At 54.4% G+C, this 24501-nt stretch overlaps 1 protein-coding gene across 3 annotated transcripts in view; it reads right to left on the reverse strand.

Annotated features, from left to right (window-relative positions):
* The window catches only part of LOC122379295 (ankyrin repeat and SOCS box protein 10-like), a 32063-nt gene extending 10921 nt beyond the window's left edge, over positions 1 to 21142 (reverse strand). The window contains exon 1 of one of the 3 annotated variants that reach the window (XM_043361355.1): positions 21100 to 21142. In XM_043361355.1, coding sequence (XP_043217290.1) covers positions 21100 to 21137 — 38 coding nt within the window. In that variant the 5' untranslated portion in view covers positions 21138 to 21142. Of the gene's footprint in view, positions 1 to 778; positions 941 to 17956; positions 18113 to 21099 lie in introns of those variants that run through there. The other 2 variants (XM_043361354.1, XM_043361356.1) reach the window with 2 other exon arrangements.
* Between the last annotated feature and the right edge of the window lie 3359 nt (positions 21143 to 24501).

Genomic DNA, 24501 nt, shown 5'->3' on the forward strand with positions numbered 1-24501 from the left:
GTCCCGATTCCGATTTCGCTCAGTTTTCGCAGCTAACAATCTGAGCCTAAGGCACGTGCTCTCTGCTAGGCTCGGCGCCGGCCGCGGCCCAAAATGCCGCAAAGATGCGTCTGCCCCGTGCATACCGCTGAAACCACCGCCCAAAAACTCAAGTTCAACTCAAGTTAATGCACTGTACGCATGCAATGTACGCGTCCGACTCTGAGAGAAATTTTCACCCGCGCAGCCCGCACCGTCACCGAGCAATAGCCCGCCAATGGGAACGGACGCGTTTCATACATACATCAGACGTTTTGATTTTTTATAGCTAGACTCATTTTTGTAAATTTTGTTATTTAAATTATGCTACAATTTTGTTACGATAAACCAGTTATTTACAAAGCAATTTGTTTCAAAAATCAAAATGCCGTAACATTATAGTAACCGTTATATATTCGTGCTCTGATCCCCATTGTCCCCATTGGAAAAGTGAATAAAATGTGGCCAGTGGCATAATCATTAACTAATCAGTAATCACCCAGCACACATGTCTTTTGCTTTGAACTTTGAACGCAACCAAGGCGAAACCACTCATAATTCTTCTCATTGAACCTTATGATAAATGCGCTAAAGCAGGTGCGTTCAGTCGCGATTACAAAAACAAACATAACCCTGAGCCATCGCGATCCCGCTATATCTCCAGGCAGCCTTAGACTACCCCCCCCCCCCCCCCCTGTCGTCAGAACTGACCTGGCCGCAGCAGTCAGTGCCCTGCACGCTCCCAGTCCCGTAAACTCACTTGAGCGTGTCCGCACGGCGGCGGCGGCGGCGCGGTGCGGCGCGTTGTGCGCTGACCCACTAACCGAGTGACGCGGGGTCGACGGCCGGCCAGCGCTCCCGACGACGGTACCGACGTGCCGCCACTGGCCGGCCGCGGCCCGCGCCGCCACCTGCCGCCGTCGGCGATACTAGCGCCGCCGGCGGCAGAACGACGAGACACCGGAACCGGCGGCGCCCGCCGACCGGATGGACGGTCTTCGGCGCGCCGGCCGGCCGGACATCGTCTCCGCCCGCCCCGTGTTGACGTCGGTGGACGCACGGGCGCACCGTTAGCGCGCGACCGGTAGCGAGCAGCCGTGACAGGCCCCGCAGCGAGCCGAGAGCCGCACAATGCGTACCGCTGCACGGTAGCGGCTAGGGTTGATAATCCCGGGACTTTTTGGCAATCCCGGGATCCCGGGATTTTAGAAATGCAATCCCGGGATATCCCGGGATCCCGGGATTGAGCAGTTTTTATTTTAACCTGTCTACAAAGCAGAATTTTCTTGCAATATCGTATGTATATGGCGCATCCTTACCATCATAAACACAATACCAGGCATACACCTTCACCCCGAACAAATATAAGAGCATGAATGACATTGATCATTGTATTTCTTGTTTATATTTCGAGTCAGGATACAATAGACGTGCCTACGGATTGTGGTCGTCTGACCAGCAGCATGTCCTGGTCACATTCACTTGTTACGGTAGTAGCACTTGAGGAAGCAAAGTGCATCAACGACTTCGTCGCCGAGACTCGACCGCACTTTTGTGACGATATTCCCGACAGTGGAAAACACTCGTTCCGATTCAACACTCGTAGGAACTATGCCCTTCAGCCAGTTGTAGGACAGCGCTACCATGCCTGTCCTTCCTGAGATAGGTAAATTTTCCAATTCTTTCCTTATGGCCTTCGTCATCATCAGAGAAGATTGCGAAAAGTTAATCCCAGACGGGCATGAACTGGTGCCTTGCTCTGGAGCTCTAACCTCATCTAGAGCTTGTTGAAGCATCGACTGAAGAGACGGCGCTGATTCAGGATCATCAGCGTCCATCACTTCTGTATCTACAGTAGGCACGTAATTAATAATTATTCACTAACGGTAACCATGCCCAGGGCGCCCGGCCAGCCTCATGGATCGTCCAGCCACGGGGCACTGACAGTAACTGAGCCACCAGACGTGCTCCCACAGTCACACAGAGAAGACGGCCGACCTCCTCCCACTCGATGGACTCGAATTCGATAGTCGGCATAGTATGTCATCGTGCAAAATGATCTGTTAAACCGAGTACGCGAGGGACGTCGCGGGGAGCGAGAGATGAGCCGAGAGAGAGAGCTCGTCTCTCGCCACATTGTGAAGGCTGAGACGGTGTGAAACAATGTCAATTAGGTATATATGTAACCAATACTTGTGCATAACGACTTTGCACGGCGTAAGTAAGATCTTTGGACATAAAACTGCACTGTAATGCGTTGTTACTCACTTACCTTTTTTTACATACCTTCTATCAGCTACACTTTATGAACGATGTTTCTGTACGGAAAATATCGGGATCCCGAAATCCCGATGCTTCTAATCCCGGGATTCGGGATTAATACAATCCCGGGATCCCGGGATCCCGATCCCGGGATTATCAGCCCTAGTAGCGGCGAGCGGCGAACTGGCGAACTAGGGATGTCCCAGAGCTTCAGCGGCTCCTGAGAAGTCTCCGCTGTGTTTCAACAGCCCCTCGGTGCGCGAGCTCCCAGCGGTATTCGATGAAGTTCCGGTGGTTCCTTGCAGAGGTCTCGGGGGTTGGCTCACAGCTCGCGGGTATCCCTCAGCTGTCCCACGAGGGTCCCCTGCACCCCGCCGGCCGGGGGCGGCTGTCCCGCGGGTGACACGTCGGACCGGCTGCCGGCAGCTCGGGCACCCATCTGGGTCAACGCCGGGAGCCCGGCCAAACGGTCCCACGCGCCAAAAACCCGCGCCGCTGGGGTCATTGCTCGCTGCGCCGCGGAGTTTCAGTCGCCGACCGGCGCGGCGCGGGGCGGGGTGGGGTGCTCATGATCGGGAGCTATTCCTGGAGCTCTGACGGTGAGCTGGGCAGCTCGCGCGGGGCAACAGTACCGAGCTGCTGAGAGCCGACAGCTGCCCCGCTCCCGGATCTGCCGTGAATAATGAAATCCAGAGCCGCATCAGGTGTTCAGAGACATTCCTAGGAAAATATCCAATATAGATCAATGATCCTACACCGACAGTGCGGCAGAAGATCAGAGAGGGTACCGTCACTATGCGACCGGCAGTTCAACAACCTCCATTCGCTCTAACTTCATCAAGCTGATGTGTCTCAAACGGCTTGGATTCCCGTGTCAGTCGGCGGGTGAAACGTAATGGCGTGAACGGAGCTCAGTTGGAAATAAAATGATTACGGGCAACACCCTAGAGATGGCTGACGTAAAGCTTAACATTTGATTTCAAAAATCGACGCTTATTGATGAAATGAAATTCTGGACGCATAGTCAAACACTTGCACCATCATTGACTGGATAGGAAGGGATTATCCGCGGGCGATGACCAACTCCATACCAGTCGGGGTGAGATGACCCGCGCCGGTTCCGATCAGCTGACCCCGTGCCGGTCGCGGGTCAGATGACCATCCTGCGTGCCGACCGCTCGGGGTCGATGGCCAGTCTCATAAACAACATGCGCCGACCGACCGTTGACAGGTTACTGACCTATGTTACGGCACCCGTGCTGGTCAGCTGATCGCGCCAGATCTGCTAATGCTTCGAATGTGCCAGCTGCACTGTTCTACTTAATCGATGGCGTGCCAATCGCTTACATCAGCAGCGCTCGTCCGAAGGGTCGTTGACCTGTCCTGCGCGCTGCGCATTGGTACGAAGTTGGCTGCACAGTGAACACGCAATGGACATGTCTGTTTGCAATGCTCTGCAGCGCGCACTGCGCGGGTCATGTACTTCATGATGTCGTCATCATTGAGTTCAAGAGAGGAGGGTTCATTCTCCGTGAATTTAGACTTGCACAGCCATAGCTTCGTGAAGTCGATTTCTGACGGCCCATTTGCTGACCAATGCATCGTCTGGGCCACTTTCATGTCACCAAGCACAGTTCGTACTCCGTACCGCCCACTCCGCCCCCGGTACCGCCCTGCGCACCGCCCTGCGCACCGCCCCTTTTCCGTAGCACCTCTCAATCCGTCCCCATTACACCGGTCACCGCCCCGTCACTCAACGGATCAGCCGACGGTTCTGTTCACCGTAACCGGGCCGGTCACCGGGTACTGACCTCAGAGCCACCGACTGGTGACCGTGGGGTCACCGACTGGTGACCGTGGGGTCACTGACTGGTGACCGCGGGGTCACCAGGTCAGCTGGTGAGCGGTCAGTCTGACTACCGAACAGATTCAGATGACAGGACACTGTCAGGTTTTGAGAGATGCGTATGATGTGACAAATGACAGGATGCGCGGTAGGACACTCGAAAATGACAACTACTTTGACCTTTTTACCTGCAGACATGAGTGAAACCAAATTTAGTACAAATAAGGTCAAATATAAATTATGTACTCAGTAATTCCGACAGTTTATTTATTAGATGCCCAGAGAATGCCTACGCTCTTCAAAATACCAATCGAATCCACTCGTTATCCAACAGACGTCAGACACGAATCGCACGCTCTATCTTCTCGCTCCCCGTGCAGTTATGAACGACCAGTTGAGTTGGCATTTCCGCCAATGTTAGGTCACTTTGGAAGCGCGAACCAAAACTAGCTCACATTTTCACCTCACTGTCTTCCGTTATATGTCAAAGGTGATTGGTCACCTGTCATAAGTGACATACAAAGTCAACGCAATTTAATGGGAATTTACCTATCAAAATTGCGATCTCCTGTGCCTTGTTCACAAATGCGAGACAACCAGCTCAGTTTATCGAATAAGGTCCAGTAGAAGCTGTGGTCCGAGTTCCGTTTAGCCAGAACACCATGCTGATTGAATAACGCCCTGCAAACGTTTAATGCAGACACAGACAATGCACCGTTGTGATATTATCAGCGGAGTTGTGCGAACACTGCACAGGCGTGTGTGGTGAACGGTGACCCGAGATGAACTTTTGAACTTCCAGGTTCGCCGAGGCAATGGATAGAACGTTATAGACACGCAGTTTTACTGAGTGATGTATTGTAAGGAGCCTTGCAAATATATTTCATTTGATCAGTTGGGAAGCATTCAACTGGAACACGTCTTTTTAGGAAAATGGGTGCAGCATGCGGCATTTGGCTTCGTGCATTGCCCCGTCACCGACTCCAAACGGGGCCTGTTTTTCGTGTCTGAAGAAGCCAAACAATGGCACAGTCCGTGCTCAATTCTTTCACATTCCTGCCGTCTGGCGATGGCGGCGGCTCCGTAACAGGAGCCATGAGTGATCCGTGTCGCGAATTCCAGAGCGTGCCCGCTGATCGCTGAGCCCGGCTGACTGTTTCAGCAAGTGACAATCAGCGGTCGGGCGGCCGAGCGCTAGTTCCGACCGACGCCGCCAGGCGGCTCGCCGGTCGACGGCCGCACTATAGGCCGACAGCCTGAAAAAGCGCTAGAAATTCCCCCAAACTGACTGTCCGCAATATGAACAAAATAGGTATCATTTAATCCCAAATTGATCGAAGAATACGATTACGATGCTAGTTTTGCCCTAAGGTCAAAATTGAGGTCGTCAGTTGTCACCAAACACAAGACAATTTAGGCTCTCTATAGGCCACCACATTTACCGATTTTAATGATGAACTTTAGTGGTAATTTATTAGTTGACCAATCGTCGTTTTGAACGAAATTTCCTGTCAGACTAGTTCAGGGCACTGTTGTTCACTGTGCCAACATCATTCTGACATATTGCATCGCTTTTCTGCAAGATAAGCTAGCTGTTTGCAGGCAGCTGCAAGACGTAATTTAAAATCATATCCAATTTTTTAATTAGACTTTTATAAAAACGTTATTTCGAGCGGCTAAAAATGAACATTTCATACTAGCCTCTGATTACTCATCTTTTGTTCCATATAGGTGCTTTGCTGCTTTTCCCTGCTACTTTTCGAGATATGCGCCAGTAAACCACATGATGCAGGGGCAATTGTCACCTCGCCGCTCTACTGAAGGCCCGGCGCTCTTTAAAACGCTGGAAGTTGTGAAAAACAAACGCTTATAATCTAAATGAAATATATGTCCCTGAGCTCAAAATTGATCAACGCACACAATGCTGTCAACATTTCTGGGCCAAACTCAAAAATTCAGTCATTATTAACCCCTAAACACAAGTCAGTGATAATCAACAACAACTTGCTCTTTAGTTACACTTTTTGAGAAATGTTATTTCGAGCCGTTAAAAATGGCCATGCCATACAAACAACCAATCATCTTTCTGTCATGCCCTACTCGCAATTTTTGCTAATGCCTGCTACTCTTCGAGGTCACGTGACCTCACCATTAAAAGTGAATGGGGAAATAAGGAAACTGTTGTTTTTGCGCATGGAATGATTTCAAACTATCTCAAGCACACGGAATCGTGATTTCGTGCACTCCTTGCAAGATCCGATGCTTTACTTTTGCATTTTTGACCTTCCGTGACGTCATTTATGACGTCACACCGGTCATAGGAGTTTCTCGTCAATAACTCATGATCAAATTGAGCCAGCGACTCGGGAAAGCCACCAATGGACTCGGGAAGACCTCCCGAATCGAATGATATGCGATACGACCTCCTTCGATTAAGTTCGTGGCCTGATGGGCTCTGAACTGACCTTGACTCGAGGTCAATACCTTAAGTTGACCTCACCCGAACAAAAAGTATGCCATTCGACGCGCCTGAGCCAGGCGAACACGATGGTGCCAAAATCGCTGCTCTGCGGCCATTTTTTGCGAAATTATTTGCCAAAAACCAAACCCTACCTTGGGCTTTTTGACTTCACCTCAGAGGTTACCGGTTGACCTGGGACCTTAAAATCGGGTATCAATCGTTCCGCCTTGAAACGGCGCACACGCTTGTTTTTCCGCGAGGCTCTAGCTCCATTAGGGGCGAAACGGCAAAAAGGGGTCGTACCAACCCTCCCCCCTCGGCCGGCCGAGGGGGTGGGGGGTCCGACAATAGGTCCGGCGAGGGTTAAGCAACCCCACTTCGTTTTTAGCATGTTTGCTTGTCACTGAGATCAACAACTCAATCACAAATAATTTCTAGCACTTTTCCGGACCCCCGGCCCAGTGTGGGCCGGCCGCACGGTGATGCGCCAATGACCTCAGCCAATGACCCAAGCCGTTATGTGTGCCGTCAACTCGGCCGGCCAGATGCACCGTAAAAACCGCACACACAGTCACGTGACATCAGCACCGCCCAGTCGTTCAGTGCGTTAATCACCTGACCAAAGCGCTACGTCACAGCCGTCAGGAATTCGTATGCTGTCAGATAATGTCGTCATTATAATTGTGGGCTGAATCCAGCCGTATGAGTACATTTTCATCACATTTTCCACACCCTCAGCTATTTTATCCAAGGGGTCGCTTCTTGATCACCACACCCGATAACGCTTAACTCATTTTTTTTTTATTCCTACGTTCCCAGTCAGTCCAGTCCAGTTCCACGCCCCGGCGCTACGACCGTTCAGGTAGCTGCAGCGGGTTGACCCCGGTCTCTGACCCGCACTGACCACAGTCCGTGACCCGAGCTGACCCCGGTCGGCAGCGCGCCACGCCGGCCGGTTTGGCGCCGTTCGACTGGTAACGGCGCGCCGGCTGACCCGTTACCTCCGGCGCTGGTAAACAACGCACCTGCGTGAACTGGCCGGTGACCGTATGAACGGCAGGATCAGTCATACCGCTGACAATGGGGGATGACGAGGTATGACCGGTATGTTGGATCATACGGCAGTATGACCGTCTATTCTACCTCACCGCTTCGCCCGCCGCCCGCCGCAACCGGGACGATTTGGCAGAGCAGGCGGGGAGGGTGGAGGAGGGAGGGGGAGGAGCCTACGGTGTGTTCCGTAATACGGTACACGTGGATGGCGTAACAGCACGCCGCTGCGGGTGGGAGGGGGAGGGGGAGGTGGCCCGCTGTCCGCAGAGCAGCGACCCACGAGAGCAGCTGCGTTTTCCGGCCTTGCCCTTCAAACAGAGGTGAGGATTGATTGATGTTGCGTGGTTCGCGGTGGGAGACGTGAACCGAACCGGACAAAGAAGCTTTCCTCGTTTGTCATTTCATCACATACTGAGGAAAGGTTAAGCACAATTAGCTCAATAATCCCGGAATACACATGTTCATGCTTGAGTTATCAGTTTCCGTTCTTGCAATAACAAGGATGGGAGATTCTGACGCCAGTTTCGGATTAATGGTCGGTCAGGAGAAGAAGCACAATAATAACCTTCAAATGACAATAAAGCGACTGAAATATTTGCGCGTCAATGAATTCTGCTGATAGCAATGGTTCCCCGAAAATATAATCCAGCTCAATGACAGAGAGACCGTGCGAACAGCTTAGTTTATGACGCCTCCAATTGACATTGCAAGGGGCGAAATTCACCAAGGACACTTTCTCCCTGTCTGAGAAATAACATTGAGGGCCTCTCGAATTGATTGTGCAGCTGCGCCAAAAATGTATTGACAGGGCCACAAGCTCCTGTGAGAGCTGCAGCTTTCCCCGACCACTCCCCTGGTTCAACGTCCGTCGAGCTGCGCCAGCCGTGAGGGCCAGGTGAGGGGAGGGAGCGCCTGCTGCCGCAGCCGACTCCCGGCGGCCTTGGCTGTGTTTTCCCAGTAACCCAGTGAGCGCTGCCGTCCATCCGGTGGTGCCAACCGCATGCATGACACCCTATCGGCGAGGCCTTCACGCCACCTCCGCGCCCCGGGAGCACTGACCGCCCGCCGAGGGGCCCACAGGGGGCCGCAGGGGTCCCTGGGTGGCTATAGGGGACCAGGGGGTCCGGAGACCGCCGTGGTCACGCTCAGTGTCCCGATGGTATCACGGACGGAGGCGGCACTGACGTCGCACGCGGCACGCTATTCAGCAGCGCCTGACTCCCCCGCAGCGTACCTGGCGTCCTGCAGAGCCGCCTCCTTTGTCGAGAGTTCTTTGAACCGGACTTAAGTGAAAGCGTTCACTTGCACGCTCGTGATATAATGGCATATCGTTTGCTGGAAAATGCTCCCGTCGCGGCGCAGTAGGGTGCGAAAGCGCTACTGGAATTTCTCTGATTTGAGTCACGATATATCTGCATCAAAGCGATGAAAAAGATTCATGCGGTTACGGCTAGTTTGCTAGTTAGCCAGCCTTGGCTCCAAATATGTATGCTCTTTCTTGGATTGTTGCTTACCGCCATCATGAGGAAATGCAATATTTTAAGAAGTGAAAAATGCATGCCCCTCTGCATGTGCAAGCGACTGTTTGTAAAATGTGAAAGCATCTCTTAGGATGCATGGGTAAACGCAACACTGTAAAAATCGTTTTCAATAAAAACAAGACATGTTATTGTTTTAAAAAGAAACGCAAGAATTGAGTTTTCAAGCTGCCAGGTATTTTATTCTCCTGCAATTTTTTTTCCAAGATCAGCTTGTCCTACAACTAATTTTTTTCTTCTTTTGGTGGCATGCGATGAATTCATTTGATTCTGTAATGAACTTTAAAAAATAAATATTCAATTTGAAAATTCCATTCACCAAAAGAGACGCTTAAAAGTGTCTTCTGTATCACAAATACCAACCATTAGAAAGTTGTCTCATTGCGTGACAAAGTGTGGCGTTGTTGAAAATATAAATCAAGCCAACACGACGGGAATGTCACCCGAGTTGTCACGGAGAGTGATTTCTCCGTCTGGTTTCGGCAGACAATCGTTCCCGAGTGGCGACGGCTGTCCGTTTGCAGAGCGGCGCTTGGCACACCCCAGGGAGGGGAGCATTTTTGCCCTGTTTCTTTCCAAAGTCCCGTTTACTGCAGACATGGGTGACCTAGTTTGTCGCTGGGCTCAGGAGTGTCGCGCAGTACAGTGAAAGGAGAAGCACATTTTGGTGTTTTGGTCTTGCCGTTATAACGTGTACTCATGGTTTTAGGAAAAGGTCACGTCTTCAAAATGAGCAAATGCTCTGCACCAGTTTTACTGCATCATACGGCATCCACACAAATGACAAGGAACGCTAAAGCTCAGACTCACGACTGCAGATGAATTCACCCCTATCCATGCCCAATTTATCAAGCTAAGTCAACATTGTGTGGTTTTATGACCCATTATTGCAACACGGGGACATTAGCTTGTTTGAACGCCTGTATTGTGACGTGTAATCATAATCACGCACTAATCGGTCAGCGTTAGCCGCCGTTGTCACTATACAGACCACACGTGCCGAACTTCAGTCGCCGATTGGCGAGCTGTGAAACAATTGCACGGTGCCCGAGCGGTCGTTGTACGGATTTGACTCAGCCGGCTAATTGGAGAAAGTGTGGTCCGGCACGGCACGGCGGGCCGGACTGGTGTGTAGTGACTGTATGCAGGAGGTGCAGGGAACTGGACTGGAAACGGGGAGCCAGACAGGAAGGAGAGGTTCAAACTTCAAACCAGCTGCTTGGACATCCAAAACACTTCGCCATTACATTCCAGATTCAGTAATAAGTGATTTATTGCATGCTAATAAACAACAGCGACACAAGTTTCAATGTTCTTATTTCAAACCCTGACATATTCGCCAATAACCGTGAACACACTGCTGCTTTGCTATAGCCCATATGCTCTGCAGCATGGGGTGGTACCGTTATAACAGATTTCCAGAGCGGATATTGCTCCCTGAAGTGCGGCGGTGGCGCGGGAGTCCTATACCCGGAACTGGCGCCGTGCTCTCGGCCGCACATGGTGTCGCACGTGCTCGCGTTTCCGCAGTCTCCGAGCGGCAACAGCCAAAGGAAACAGTCCCCCGCTGGCGGCACCAGCTGCGGCGGTGTCACTGACACCGGGGTGTCCACCGTGTCACTGACACCAGACTGACGAGTGTTGGTAAAACGATGTGACAATTTCTATGACAACCGGGTGACAGGAGAGAGGTTCCGTACACCCGAGCTCGGTTTCAGGAGAGATCTTGAGGGAATCATGTCGATCTGATGGCATCGCATTCTCGGCTCTCGCGACTAAACTAGTTGGATTACCGATTTTCTCGCCCTACCTAGACATTTTTACCCACTGAATCCAGTTCATCTGGTCAGGTAGGCTGTCACCCGGTGTCACCCGGGAATCACTCAGAGGAAGGTCGGTGACGCCGTCCATGACAATCTTGTCACCGAGCGACGGCAGAGATCGGTAACCTGCCGGAAATGCCGACCACACTGTGGTTAGGAGTTTAGAGATCCTTGCACATCTCGGAGTAATTCGCCCTGCTTTTTAGCCCCGGCCCAATAAGAAGTCGCGAGGCAGTCCGACCCGACCCGACCCGAGTCGTCGACCGGTCGGCGCCGGTCGACGCTGGCGCTGCACGCGGGTTTATTCACCGGCTGTTCGACCCGGTTCGTCGTCCACTGACCGCACAGCGCGCAGCGGCGCGCCGCGCGGCGAGCACCGGCGCGCTGCGTTAGGTTCGTCGACCGTGCAGCCAGCGCCGCGAGTCCCAGCATACCGGTGCGCCGGCCAGGACGGCTCGACCGGCCGCCGGTTTTCTACGAGTTCCGAAAGGCGATAGCGTCTGACGTGGGTCGCGGGCAATGTCATTGCTCCCCGTCCTCGACGATGGAGGACGGCCTTCAGGAGCATATTGCATATCACATGACTTCTGGAGCGGGTATGGTTTCGGCGATACATTATGCTCTCGTTCTGGCATGTAAAAGTTGTGACGGTCCCTCTCCAAACCGTCACGTTAGTCTCAATAGATCACGAGCTGACTGCCGGGATCGCGAAGGACATGACCCGGGGTGCGATGGCCGGCGTGCTGGCGAGTTCTTCCTGTTGTGTGGGAAGCCGTTGGTGTTGTGCCTCTCCGGCGCGTGTTGTGCTCTCGGACTCTGTTGTGCTCGGCCGGTAGCTGGCGGGTTCGTTGCCCATGGACCAGTCGCCGGCGGCGGCGGCGGCGCGGCGCGGCGCGCGGTGCGTTTGCGGTGCCGGCCGTTAGCTCATGTGCCGTCGGCTCTGGCGGGCGGCGGCGCTGACCCGACCGACCGGGTTCAACGTCTCTCGGCGGCGGCGGGAGGCGCGCCGGCGTCACCCAACCCGGACGAACCGCTGCGCCGACCCGAGCAGCCGGTGACGAGCTGCGCCGCGCCTCCGAGAGAGAGACGCTCCGAAACCTCATGTCACGCCAGCTGCGGCTCCAGCAGCTGCAGCTGGGACTCATCAGAGTCCCGACCAGCCTACACACCACACGCGCAGGACGGGGCTCTCTATTAGACACCAAAGAGGCAGATGATCGCTTCACACCGGCGGCAGCTGCTGACCCCGAGTCACCGACCCTGTTGTCGTGACGGGCAGATGTGTGTGCCGCCCACCTTTCCTCTACTGCCCGTGTCGCCGCTCCGTTACCGTGCGCCGTCACTCCGTTACCCGTTACCACGCCTCCATCACCCGTTACCACTGCCGCCGCCGTCGGCAGCGCAGGCGGCCCTATTGGTTCCGCTCGACGGCGCCGATGATCCGTGCCGATGACCGGCGCGGCCGACGCACGCTGTTTGACACAGTTCTGCTTCCTGGCGCAGACGGGCCGGCCAGTGAACGGTGATGGCCCGTGTAGAGGCGAGTCCAGAGGAGAGAGGGAGAGAGAGAGAGAGAGAGAGAGAGAGAGAGAGAGAGAGAGAGAGAGAGAGAGAGAGAGAGAGAGAGAGAGAGAGAGAGAGAGAGAGAAGGAGAGGAGACGAGAGATGAAGAATGACGAACGGCGGGAAATTTGAACCCAGAGTCCGAGGCCCGGCTGTTGATTGTTTACGACTGAGCTGGAATGCCAGGATTTTGCTTGGAATTGTTCCTGATGGCGTCGTCGGAAATCAACGAGGAAACCGCTCACAACAGGCAGTCATTGTTCCTTTCCGCGAGACGGTTAGAGCTGCCAGTTTGAAGTATCCTGGCTTTCCGGGGCGATGCACCGATGATTAAACGTCGAATCAGGATAGTGACTCCGGAAACAGTTCAATTTGCAAAATTAAATCTTTATGCATGACAGTTAGTGGGCAGGTTTCAGCGGAAAGGTGGGTACTTGGGTAGGCTGCGTCTAGACAGACAAGGGGCTACAAAAAATCCCTTTGTACCGCCGAGTCGCGGCTGGCGCCGCTGCCGTACCCAGATTAGAACGAGCCGCCGCTGATTCAGAGAGAAGAGAACCACCAGCGCTCGAACAAAGCACAAGTTCAGGGACGTGCATGAAGACGGGGAGTTGCATGCGAAGGGAATTAGACATAAGTCGAGTCGAGGACTCTGCTAGCTCATCGGTCCTTTGTGCAATGGAAGGTAGCATTTGCGAGTCGTGAGGGATGAACGAGCAATCAAGTGCCAACGTTCCGTCTCAAACAAAGGTTTATGCGGTGATTTACTCGCAACTTATGACTCATTCTAGACGAATATGGCCTTTTGATTTCATTAGTCTTTCATCCTTTTGTTGGGTCAAAGATTCCCAGTGGGCCTTGCGCTGAATTAAATTCGCCGAAATCGCATTCCATGCTCTCCGATCTCTGTGCCTACAGGTCCACGATCCTTGGTTTATGTTTCCATGTAGGTATCACTCATCCAATCCCTATGTCATTCGTGTCATCCTGGTCATTTTATGTATCCACGTATACGGCCTTGTCCGCGCCCCCAGTCCCCGTGTCCGCCGACTCCATGTCCCCGTTGTAGTGTATCGAGTACCTAGTGCATCGGGTGTCCGAGGCTCGGCATCGGGCCCCGGTAATACGAGTGTGAGGCGGCCGCGCCCTGCTCGGCTCCAGTCAGAGCCAGCAGTCGAGAGGCCCCGCCCGGCCGCACAGCACGGCAGTGCCTTAGTGTTCTGCACCGCGAGTTTGTGAGAATACATCGGAATCCGGAGACGGCGGTGGACACTACATCTGGCGACGAGGATGAGATCCTGAATACTACCGACGATGAACGTCGAGGGGGTGTCGCCGCCAACTCCGTTCCTGGCGAGACCAGGAAAACCAGCACTGCCCTGGAGTGACTGGATTTTCAGTTTCCACAACTACCTGACTGCCCTGGGAGGTGAGGCCTACAGCACGGAGAGGAAGACGGCTCTCCTTCTGCACTGTGTCGGCGCCGAGGCGCAACGGGTGTACCGTACCCTACCGGTCCAGCCGAGGAGAGAAGACGAAGACGAGTTCCATGCGGCTGAGCGGCAGCTCGCCGAGTTTTATGAACCTCAGGTCAACGTGATCGCGGAGCGGTTCTTCTTCCGGCAGCGACGGCAAGAGTCGCACGAGCCGACGGCCGACTACGTGGCGGCGCTGCGCCGCCTGGCAGTAAACTGCTCGTTTGGACAAATGACAGACGCAATGATACGTGACCAAGTCGTGGAAGCAACAGTGCATCCGATTCTCCGCGAGCGTTTTCTGCAGGATAAGGGCCTGACCCTGGACCGCGTTCTGGAGATCGCCGAGGCATTCGAGCGATCCCGACGCGAGGCGACCGCCATGGCCGGGCCGGCGCGGCCCGCCGCCGACGGAGCGCAGTCACTGCATCAGATATCTGACGCTCGTCAGCGCCGCGGGCGCCGGCCCTGGCGACCCGCCCGGCGGCAAGCCGACCGCCGCCCCGCCCCTGCCCAGTTGCAAGCCGACCGTCGCCCCGGACCTGCCCAGCTGCAACCGGACACGTGCCCCAGCTGCGGCCGGCGCCAGCACAATGAGCGCGGTCGGTGTCCCGCTACCGGTGCCAGGTGCAGGCAGTGTGGGCGGACGGGTCACTTTGCCGTGGTCTGCTGGTCTGGTGAACGGAACGACGACAGAAGGTGTCACGAGCTGACTGTTCTCTGCTGCGCCGTACCAAATACCGATAAGATGATGTGCGAAGTACAGATGGAGGTACCAGGTATCACGCAGACCGTGAATCTGCAAGTTGACACGGGTGCCACGGTGTCCGCTTTAGGACTCGGCATCGCCAGACGTCTCTTCAAAGGCAGTCGTCTCAATAGAACGTCTGCTCGTCTGTTCGGTTTTGGTCGACACCAGCTTCAAGTGCTTGGCACGCTGCCAGCGCTGGTGACCTACCGTGGACGGCGAGCCAACACAGAGTTCTTCATCATAGATTCCGACGGTGAAGAAGCCGTCATGGGACTGGACCTGCTGAAGCAGCTGGACGTAAACCTGCACCCCGCGAGTGGGGCAATCGATCAGCTGGCGGTCACTGGGAGCGCAGAAGTCCCGGAACCGCCACCGTCTCAGCCCGACCCTGGCGAGATATGCTCACTGACAATGGTCCGTGGCCACCCCGAAGAAGCGGACCTGCATGAAGACAGCTCCGCTGAAGAAGAGGTGATCGCTCTTCTGACAGATGAAGAGAGCGTGCTGACCGAGCAAGACGTCCGCACCGCGTCAGCTGCTGATCCTGAGCTGCAGCAGCTGCGTCATCAGATCAAGCGCGGCTGGCCGAGCAGCGCCAAGGCCTGCCCGGTTGAAGTCCAGCCGTACTTCAAGATGAGACACGAGTTGTGGGTGCGCAACGACGACGTCATCCTGAGAGGAGCCCAACAAGTTGTTGTGCCCGTTCAGCTCCGCCGCAGATACCTGGAGCTGGCGCACAGCGCGCACGACGGAATCGTCCGCATGAAACAGGCGCTGCGGAATCTGGCGTGGTGGCCCGGCATCAACCGTGAGGTGGAGGAGCTGTGCCGAAGTTGCGAGCGCTGCCAGCACAGCGACGCAGTCCTCTCCCAGCGCGCACGCCCTGCGCCCATGCAGCCAGTCGACCTGCCGGACCGCGCCTGGTCGAAACTGGGAATGGATATCGTTGGTCCAATCAACGGAGCACCAGCGACTGCCCGTTACGCCATCACTCTGATTGACTACAGAAGCAAATGGGCGGAAGTCTGCCTGACGTCATCGACTGAGACTGAAGACGTCATCAAGTTCTTGTCAACTGTGTGGGCCAAAGAGGGCTATCCCGACGAGATCGTGACGGACAATGGGCCCCAGTTCACGAGCAGGGAGTTCACTGCGTATCTGGCCGCCCGAGGGGTGAAGCACACCAAATCGTCCGTCTACTGGCCTAGAGGCAACTCCGCCGTAGAGCGCTTCAACAAAACGTTCAAGTCGTGGATCACAGACTGTCCACCAGCAGCGTTCATTGACGAGGTGCGCAAGAGCCTGGCGGTGTATCGAGCCACCCCACACACGACAACTGGGAAGTCACCGTCAGAGCTCCTGCATGGACGACAGATGAGGCTGAACCTGCCTGTCATTCAGCCGTCAACACCAGGAGCCGACAGTGTGGCGTCTCGAGTTCGACGCCGACAGCAGTCCAACAAGAGGTCCTACGACCGCCGCCGTGGCGTGACGACGCCGCGCATCACTGTGGGCGACTACGTCTGCGTGAGACGGCAGGGACACCGCTCGAAGACGTCCTGTCGGTTCACGTCTCCGGTGCGAGTCACTGGGCGCGTCGGTCCCGCAACGTACCGTCTGGCTGACGGCCGGACCTGGAACGCCGCCCATCTGGCCCGTCTCCCATACGCGCCGGCGTCTCCCTCCGCATCTCCCCCCGCTGGGCCCGGCGAGACCACGTCGACCGCCACGACTTCCGAGGCCGACACGCTGGCACGCTGACCTCGCTCGCCGCTGCTTCTCGCCCGTCGACCGAGACAGCTTGCGAGCCGTCGCCGGACGCCGCCGATGTGAGCGTGCAGCGTCCCAGGCGAAGCGACCGTGTCTGTAGACGTCCGGACTACTACGTGTCGCAGTGCTGCTGTTCCTTTTTTTTGCGAGAGGGGGGAATGTGTAGTGTATCGAGTACCTAGTGCATCGGGTGTCCGAGGCTCGGCATCGGGCCCCGGTAATACGAGTGTGAGGCGGCCGCGCCCTGCTCGGCTCCAGTCAGAGCCAGCAGTCGAGAGGCCCCGCCCGGCCGCACAGCACGGCAGTGCCTTAGTGTTCTGCACCGCGAGTTTGTGAGAATACATCGGAATCCGGAGACGGCGGTGGACACTACACCCGTGTCCGCCGACTCCATGTCCCCGTGTCCGCCGACCCCATGTCCCCGTGTCCGGCCAGTCAGCTGATGGTCGGCCCGTGTGCGCGGTGCACTGTCCTGTGTGGTGTTTACCACGCGGCGGCGGCGGCGGCCGGCGGCGGCGGCGGCGACGGCGCGGTAGGCGGCTGGCCGCGCGGTGACAGGGCGCCCGGCGCTGATCTGGCCCGGGAAGGGTGAGTGACCGGCCGGCCGGCGCCCCGACCCGCGCCCCGACCGGGGCGCTGCCCTGTCCGCACAGACAGCTCAGGGGCGCCCCGGGCGTGTACAGGTCAGACAGACCGACAGGACACGCAGGGCAGACCTTTGTCTGCGCGGCCGTCGGTCCACCTGCAGCGCATTGTGCATTGTGCTTGCACTGGATACAATGTAGTGCATGGTCGGACTGACGGCCGTCGTGCCATTGATAACAAGATAGAGTGCCATGCTTGATGGCGTTGTGCTGGGTCCTGTCCATGACGCGAGCTGCCCATGTATTGTTGTTCTGCACCGGCTGGCGCGCAGGAAATGAGTGCAGCGTGCGCGAAGGACACGGCCTGTGCAATTCGCCGGTGATGAATCGATTTGATTCAGAGGGGGCGTGGTTCCGGCACTCGTCGCGGCGGAATCGAAACTCGGTGTGTCGCGGAACTGCGGCATAATTAGGTAAAACGATGCTCTAGATGATGACCCATCGACAGAATAGTTGGCTTAAATATTGAGATAATGAGTGACAATAGTGTCCCGTCAGGGGTCAAAGGCTGACCGGGTCTTGTCTCTCGGTCTCGCTCTCAGGTCGGTGACCGTCTCTCGCCCTCACGGGTCACAGCTCCATGGATAACCAGCAACCGTCCGTGTCTCTGATCGACCCGGGAGAGATAACACGGACCGTTGCCGCTCCCCACCTGGCCCTATCAGTCTCCTGCCCCTCCCTCCCCTGTGACAGAAGGGTTAGCGTCCCGTCAGACCCGGTGGGAGCCCCATGGTGCCCCTCCAGTGACTGACCTGTCAATGTAACCGGTGAACCCGTCAGCACGACAGCACACTCGACGCTTCGTAGGCACCTTCATTGCCGGAGAGATCGCGGGGCGGGCGGTCGCGGCAGCGGCGGCGGCGGCGGCGGACAACACACGCGCTCGGCGGCCGGCGTCCCAGGCAGGACTGAGCGGCGGCGGCGGCGGGCGGCGGGCGGCGGGCGGCCGCCGCCGCGGCGCTCCGCCCCCGCCCCCGCCCCCGCCCGCCGGTGAGTAGCCAGCCGGCGTGCAGTCGGTGACCGGTCAGCGCCGGCGCACCGCTGGGTTCACCGGGTGACCTATAAGGTGGCCAGTGCACGCGGGGTCGCCGGGGTCGCCGGCAGGCCACTTCAACAGGTGGTCTTCGGCTCACTATGTACCCCGTCCTTCCACTCCCCTGCGGAGATCGGGGGCTGGGTCGGGTCGGCACCCCACTCGCGGTCTGTATTAGAATCCAACGGCTGAATACCGGACTATAGCAACCGCTGTAGTGGGCAGGAGGGTAATTTATGGCATCCAATCAGCTTGGATCGGTGCCTTCCGTGCCCTATTATCGCTAATATCATGTAATAATTGCACTGGTGGTCGCAATGCCGAGTAATGTAGTCAATCAAACCCGTCTATATTTACGGGCCAACTGAGTTTTTCACCGTTGTTGCTTGACAGGAAATTTAACTGGATAAATGTGAGTTATTGTCCATAAACACAATACATTGTTGGCTATCGATTAGGACAGATAATATGCATTATCAACCGTCTAAAAGTATGATGCAATTGTGCTCACTGTTTATTGTTGAATAAACAATGAAATTATAGTTTCATCTGACGACATTTGATATGGAATATCATGTGCTTTAGCTGTTGTATGAAGCAATACTGAATAATTTTTGGAGGAGGCTGTGCATTCAGTGCAGTGTGCACGATTTGAATGACATACGAGCATTTCCATTTGTATGCTGTACCTATAGGTTGCTGGTTATTGATTTATCAGGATTTCATTTTATCAACAAATGGGACGAACTTAAAGCATTCAATACCTAATAACTTTTTACGGAGCGAGCGAAGCGAGCGTAGTCTTTCCTTAGATTAACGGAAATTTCTGAGTATGAGCGGCCGGCCGGCCGTGGTCACGCTTTTGCGAGGCTTATATCTCAGCAACCACTTGACCGATTTACATGCGGTAAATTTTGTAGGGTAGCTTCATTCCTTCTACCAAGTATTGGACTATTCCCGATGCATGTGGGTGACCCCTTATGCACGTGCCACGTGCAAAACAAAGAGGTGTCAGTCTTGTAATTGTTGCAATATCTCGGTAACTACTTCGCCGATTGCGCTGAAAGTTGGCATGTAGGTAGGCACCCACTAGGCACTGCATATCCATGTGCCAGAAATGGGGTGCTGCTGCACGTGCGCACGTGCAGGAGTCGTTTCCAGATCTCGAGAACGGCTCGACCGATTGCGCTCAAATTTGGTACAGTTAGGGACCGGTTAGAAGGGTGCCGTGCACAAGTCAGTTGGGACCCATTTTGCACGTGCGCACGTGCAGGGTGCCGCTTCCAGATCTCGAGAACGGCTGGGCCGATTGTGCCCAAATTTGGCACATCGCTAGAGACCGGTTAGTAGGGTGCCGTGCACAAGTCAGTTGGAGGTACCCCCTCGCCATTTCGAACGTGCAAGGCCCACCCTCTCGCTCGCTCCGTTAGTCGCCCCAAAAGGCGTTATACTGGTACTGTAGAAACCAGGAAATGGTAGGTAAAAGGTTGGCAAAGTAAAAGAATGAGCATCTCAGCATATAAAGAAATAACCGTGTACTACTTTCTTCCAATGTCGCATAAATAAAATCGAGAAACCGAAAAAATCGATCGTGAAAAATCACTGAAAGGCTATTTTCTTTTATTTCTTTACCGCAAGGGAGCGACCAAATGCCGAATGATTATATCCTTACGCTATATATGTATGTATTTGCGCATGAAGACCTAAGTAATGACCGTGTTATCTGCGTGCACGCCGACGGTGCTAGCGGGGGTGGTGGCCGGGTGGGGGGAGGGGGTGCGCAGCGTGCAGCCGATATCGCTGACACGCACCGGCCGCGGGTGACGACATCGCGACCCCGGGGGAGCGGGGAGGGGAGGGGACAGGTGCTGGCCCGCCGGCTGCCCCACTGCCGGTGATTTGCTGCTCACTGCACTGCACTCAGTGCTCAGCTGTCCTGCCGCTCGTGCAAGCCAGCTGCCATATACAGATAATGTGGGTTGCAGCTTCTGCTACGAAACATAATTTGAATGTTCTCAGGAACGATATGACAGAGAATATTCTACTCAGAGTAATAATCAATATGTATATTCCTAATAACGTTTGCAAAAGTTTGCAGTGTCGATTTCGAGGAATAAAATAAGTATGCAAAATAAAATAAATATAATATAAATTAAATGAACTAATGATGCATGCCAACAGCAGAGCATGAGTATGGTGTAAACAATGCATCGGCAGGCACACATCAGCCGCATCTAAATTCGAGCAGCCCTCTCTGCATCACGGAAACCTAATAACGCGGTTATCCAGCGAAACTGCATGTCACTGAACTCCAGTGAAACTCAGCATGGTTCATTGCGTCTTCAAAAATATGCAGGCCAGCCCCCAGTTCAAATGTTATCGCCAGAAAGTATTACATCACATCCTGATTTGATGGTGCATGTTTGGGGCCACACGCTCTCGTTTTTTACATTCAAGACTACCGTGACGTATATTCCAAAGAACTCATATTTCTGGCTCGCCTCATAAAGCATCGACAACTGAACGCGATTCGCGTCTGAATCGGCGCGGTGAGGCGGCTGGAAAATCGGCTTAGTCAGCACGCATGGCCCGCGCGCACGGCTGTGGCCTTGGGTGCATGTGTTCGGTCAGCTCAGCTCAGCACGACTGCTCTGCCGGGCGGCGCGGGGCCGACGACGTGGAAGGTGCTGATCGACGTTTGGAGTGACGCACTGAAAGAAGCACATTGAAAGGAATTGTGAAGCGCCTGGAGGAGCTGGAGGCATTGGGAGTCACCTCAAAGCGCAGTCACGACTACGAGTCACAGGGGTCTTGAAGACACGGGGACTGCGCTAAAGACGCTGGTTATAGGCATACACTCACGTGTCGTTTGTTATTGAGAGCCGGTCAGTCGCCGCCATGGCTACTGATCAGCGAACTCTCGCTGGGTGAGACGATTCTCAGAGGGCAGATCACTGGTCAGATCCCGCGGTGGGTCGCTGTCCGGGCCGATAGCTGACCGCATAGCGCACACGCCGTCTTTACCGTCCCGTGGGCACACACCACACTGACTCTCAGTGCCCGCCTGGAAAGCTCTACCTATGACGACAGTGTGCCCCCGGGGACAGCCAACAGCAGGGCATGCCAAAGGTGCAGCGGAACGTGCACCGGCCCCTGCCCCCTCTGAACCCCCCCCCCCCCTCGGCCCCCTCCTGTCCTTCCACAGCAGACAATCGCCGGCGTCCTGCACCGCTGGTGGCCTTGGTAAAACACCGTCGGACGATTTCACCGCGTCGCGCCACCCGGTCCCCGCATTTTTGTCAGTCTTCTGTACTGCCCTGCTACGTGAAATCGCCGCGATTTCACTCTCTTTTTTACTTAAAAAGTAGCACGCCATGCTCAACTCCGCTCACAACGGAAAGGGGGTGCCTGTGCCCATAAGCGCGCGACATTTTCTCGGACTGTTGTGTAAGAAACAATCCAGGCGCATGGTGCAATATAAACGACTCACAAGTTACAAGTCCTGATAACAGGCATTTCTCTGTTCGGATACACAGCGAAAGGACCTATTGATAGACGCGATTGCATGTGGGTCAACGGGTACATCGCTTGGTCCGATGGTCAATGACCTACAGTCAGTTATTGAAGGACTGAAGGCATGCCTTCGGACACCATTTTGTAAATGCACATTTTGTGTATAACCATCATCAGCTTTAGCTCTGTTTTAAAAGTTGACAAAGGGAGATTTTTTGGTATGCAGCCAGAATGGTAAAACGTTAACGCTACGAATATGCATTTTAACGACTGTACCATTCATTCATGGGCTGCCGAGGACTGGCGAGAGAAGGGACCACTAGGCTATCTTTCTCCCACGTCTCTGATGCCTTCTGCAGGTCTCTGAAGTTTTCTGCAGTACATATAAATGCGTCATCAACAGGTCTTGGCCTCGCTCTGGTCATGACTGTAACCTCCGCAATGATGTCCTCTTTCGCAACTGCCATGCAATTTCCTGTTTGTGCAAATAAATGGTTGGCAAATGTAATCATATTAACCATTCAGGTGACGTCTGCATACATCCTCCTCAAACAAAGCGGTCATTAGTGGTCACGAAGCAGCCCAGTGAAATGATAAAGTGCTGGCTTATGACACTGTTATGAGTGTGCCGACTGAACCAGCGCGGGCAACGATAGACCACAAATAACAGCGACCTGACGGAACGCGCGAGCTGGCGAGAGAAGCCAATCGGGTTTATTTGCTATGTCCGTACTCTAACTCGTATGTCGCTTTGTTCATTAGAACGTTCAGCGCGGAAGGGGAAGTCAGGGTTAATTGTGATTAAAACTACAGTGGCAGGCGACCGTTTTGTCATGATTCAGTTAGGCCATGTTACTGCCAAGTGTTGAAGTCAGGCTGACAAAGGGTGCACGTTGTGCTAATTGCTAACTCAAACACCGCCAACCATCTGAAATAAGTTTACCAGGAAGCGTATAAATCCCTGCAATGGAACAATGTTCCATTAGGGTAAATTGGAAACTAAAGCACTTTGTAATATTTTCGGTGCACTTCGGTCTGTTTATATCCCAAAGAAGACTAGCGCAGGCATAAAATAAAATGAACAGGTGTATAGGAGCTCGGAAGCTTAAAAAGGAGCGTAGTGCATGCGGATGATAAGAAACCGTTCTCACAGTGGTCACTTTCAATCTGCTTTGGGCTGTTGCAGGCAAATAACAGCTTTGGGATGGTTTGGCGGGGTCAGTAATGGACGGGACAGACTGGGTCGGAGAAGGACGAGACAGACGGAGTCTGCAGTTATGGATGTGACACACGGAGCAAGAGGAGAAACAGACAGTGTTTGCAGTAAAATACGGTCAGCAAGGGTCGTTCGTCTAACAGTCATCCGTCAGTTCAGGACAGGTCAGACGGGTCAGTCAAGGACGGGTCAGACGGGGTCATCCGTCCAACCACTGGCCATCAGCCGCTGCAGGAGTACCGACCGGTCGGCGGCGGCCCACCGGCGCCCGACCGTGTAGCGGTCGGTCGGCGGCCGGGCAGGGGTCGTCGCTCCACGCTGTACCGGGTCAAACCCAGCCAGCCGGGCGGCCGGCCGGGCGGGTGAGTGGCCCGGGTGACTACGACGTGACACACGGCGACACAGCGGCCGTGTCACCGAGTCGCCTGACACGTGTCACTGACACCACCGCCAGGGTTATTAACACGGGGTCTGCCCACTCTGACACGGGTGCGAGGCGTGTTCATTCATTTGTCACAAGACAGCCGTGGGTATAGCTCAAACGCCGGCAGGAAACGCAATGACGTCCTGTTGTTGAAGGAATTACCTGTTAAACACAGCGGACATGTGTTGCTAAATTATTGCGGCAACCGAGTAGTGTAAAGGACCGGAATCGGATGTGATTAGCGTTCATTTTTGCGAGAAAGTAAAACCGCATGTGACAAAGGAAACGTCTTTTTTATAGGTACTGCAGTCAGAACGGAGTGTCGCTTCCCGGTCATCGGTGCCTTCTTCTTCATTGGGACAAACCGGGAATAGGCAACAGGAAAAAAAAACACACGACTCAATGATTAATTGCACTTTTAACCCTCGCCCGTAAACGGCGATCTGCCACCTTCGCCCATGCAGGGGGGGGGGGTTGGTGCGACCCCCCCCCCTTGGCGTTTGAAAACGGAGCGTCGTAGAGCTTAGCGGAAAAGACCAACGGATTGCTCTCGCCGAGATCTCGCGATTGGTGGTATATTTTTTGGTCCTAGGTCAACATTTGGCCTACTTTTGACCGGTCAAAGGTCAAATTTTCGGAAAAATAGACTTTTTTTTTCAACTTTTCGCGGCGATTGCGGCAAAACGGTGGGAGATATCGACTTGAAACCTTCACTATCGTGTTCCTTGATCAATTCCCTATCGTTTGGTATGTATTTCGTTTCCCTAGCTCTAAAAATGGCGCGTTGGGAGCGCCGGAGGTCGGCAAGGTCACAGTCGGCGGCAGAAATTCGAAAAATCAAAATTTAAATTTTTGAAATCTGGTTGTATTTTTGGATTTGGGAGGTCCATTTGCTCCCTATAGAAGCTAATATTGCTGCATATTCCCATTGAGGTGACAAGAATTAGCAAAATAGTGGTTCGGGCGCTTTTCAAAAATAGTACCGGACGCTGTTCCTCTTGTGACGTCATAGCTCCGTGACCTGACCTGACCCGGTCAAGTTTCTTATACCATATGATAGCCAATACTTGCCCCAACATGCATGGGAAGTTTCATCACGATCCATCAACCG

Source organism: Amphibalanus amphitrite, unplaced genomic scaffold (genome assembly GCF_019059575.1).
Source record: "Amphibalanus amphitrite isolate SeventyFive unplaced genomic scaffold, NRLGWU_Aamphi_draft 000075F_arrow, whole genome shotgun sequence".
In the NCBI taxonomy this organism is placed as follows: Eukaryota; Metazoa; Arthropoda; class Thecostraca; order Balanomorpha; family Balanidae; genus Amphibalanus; species Amphibalanus amphitrite.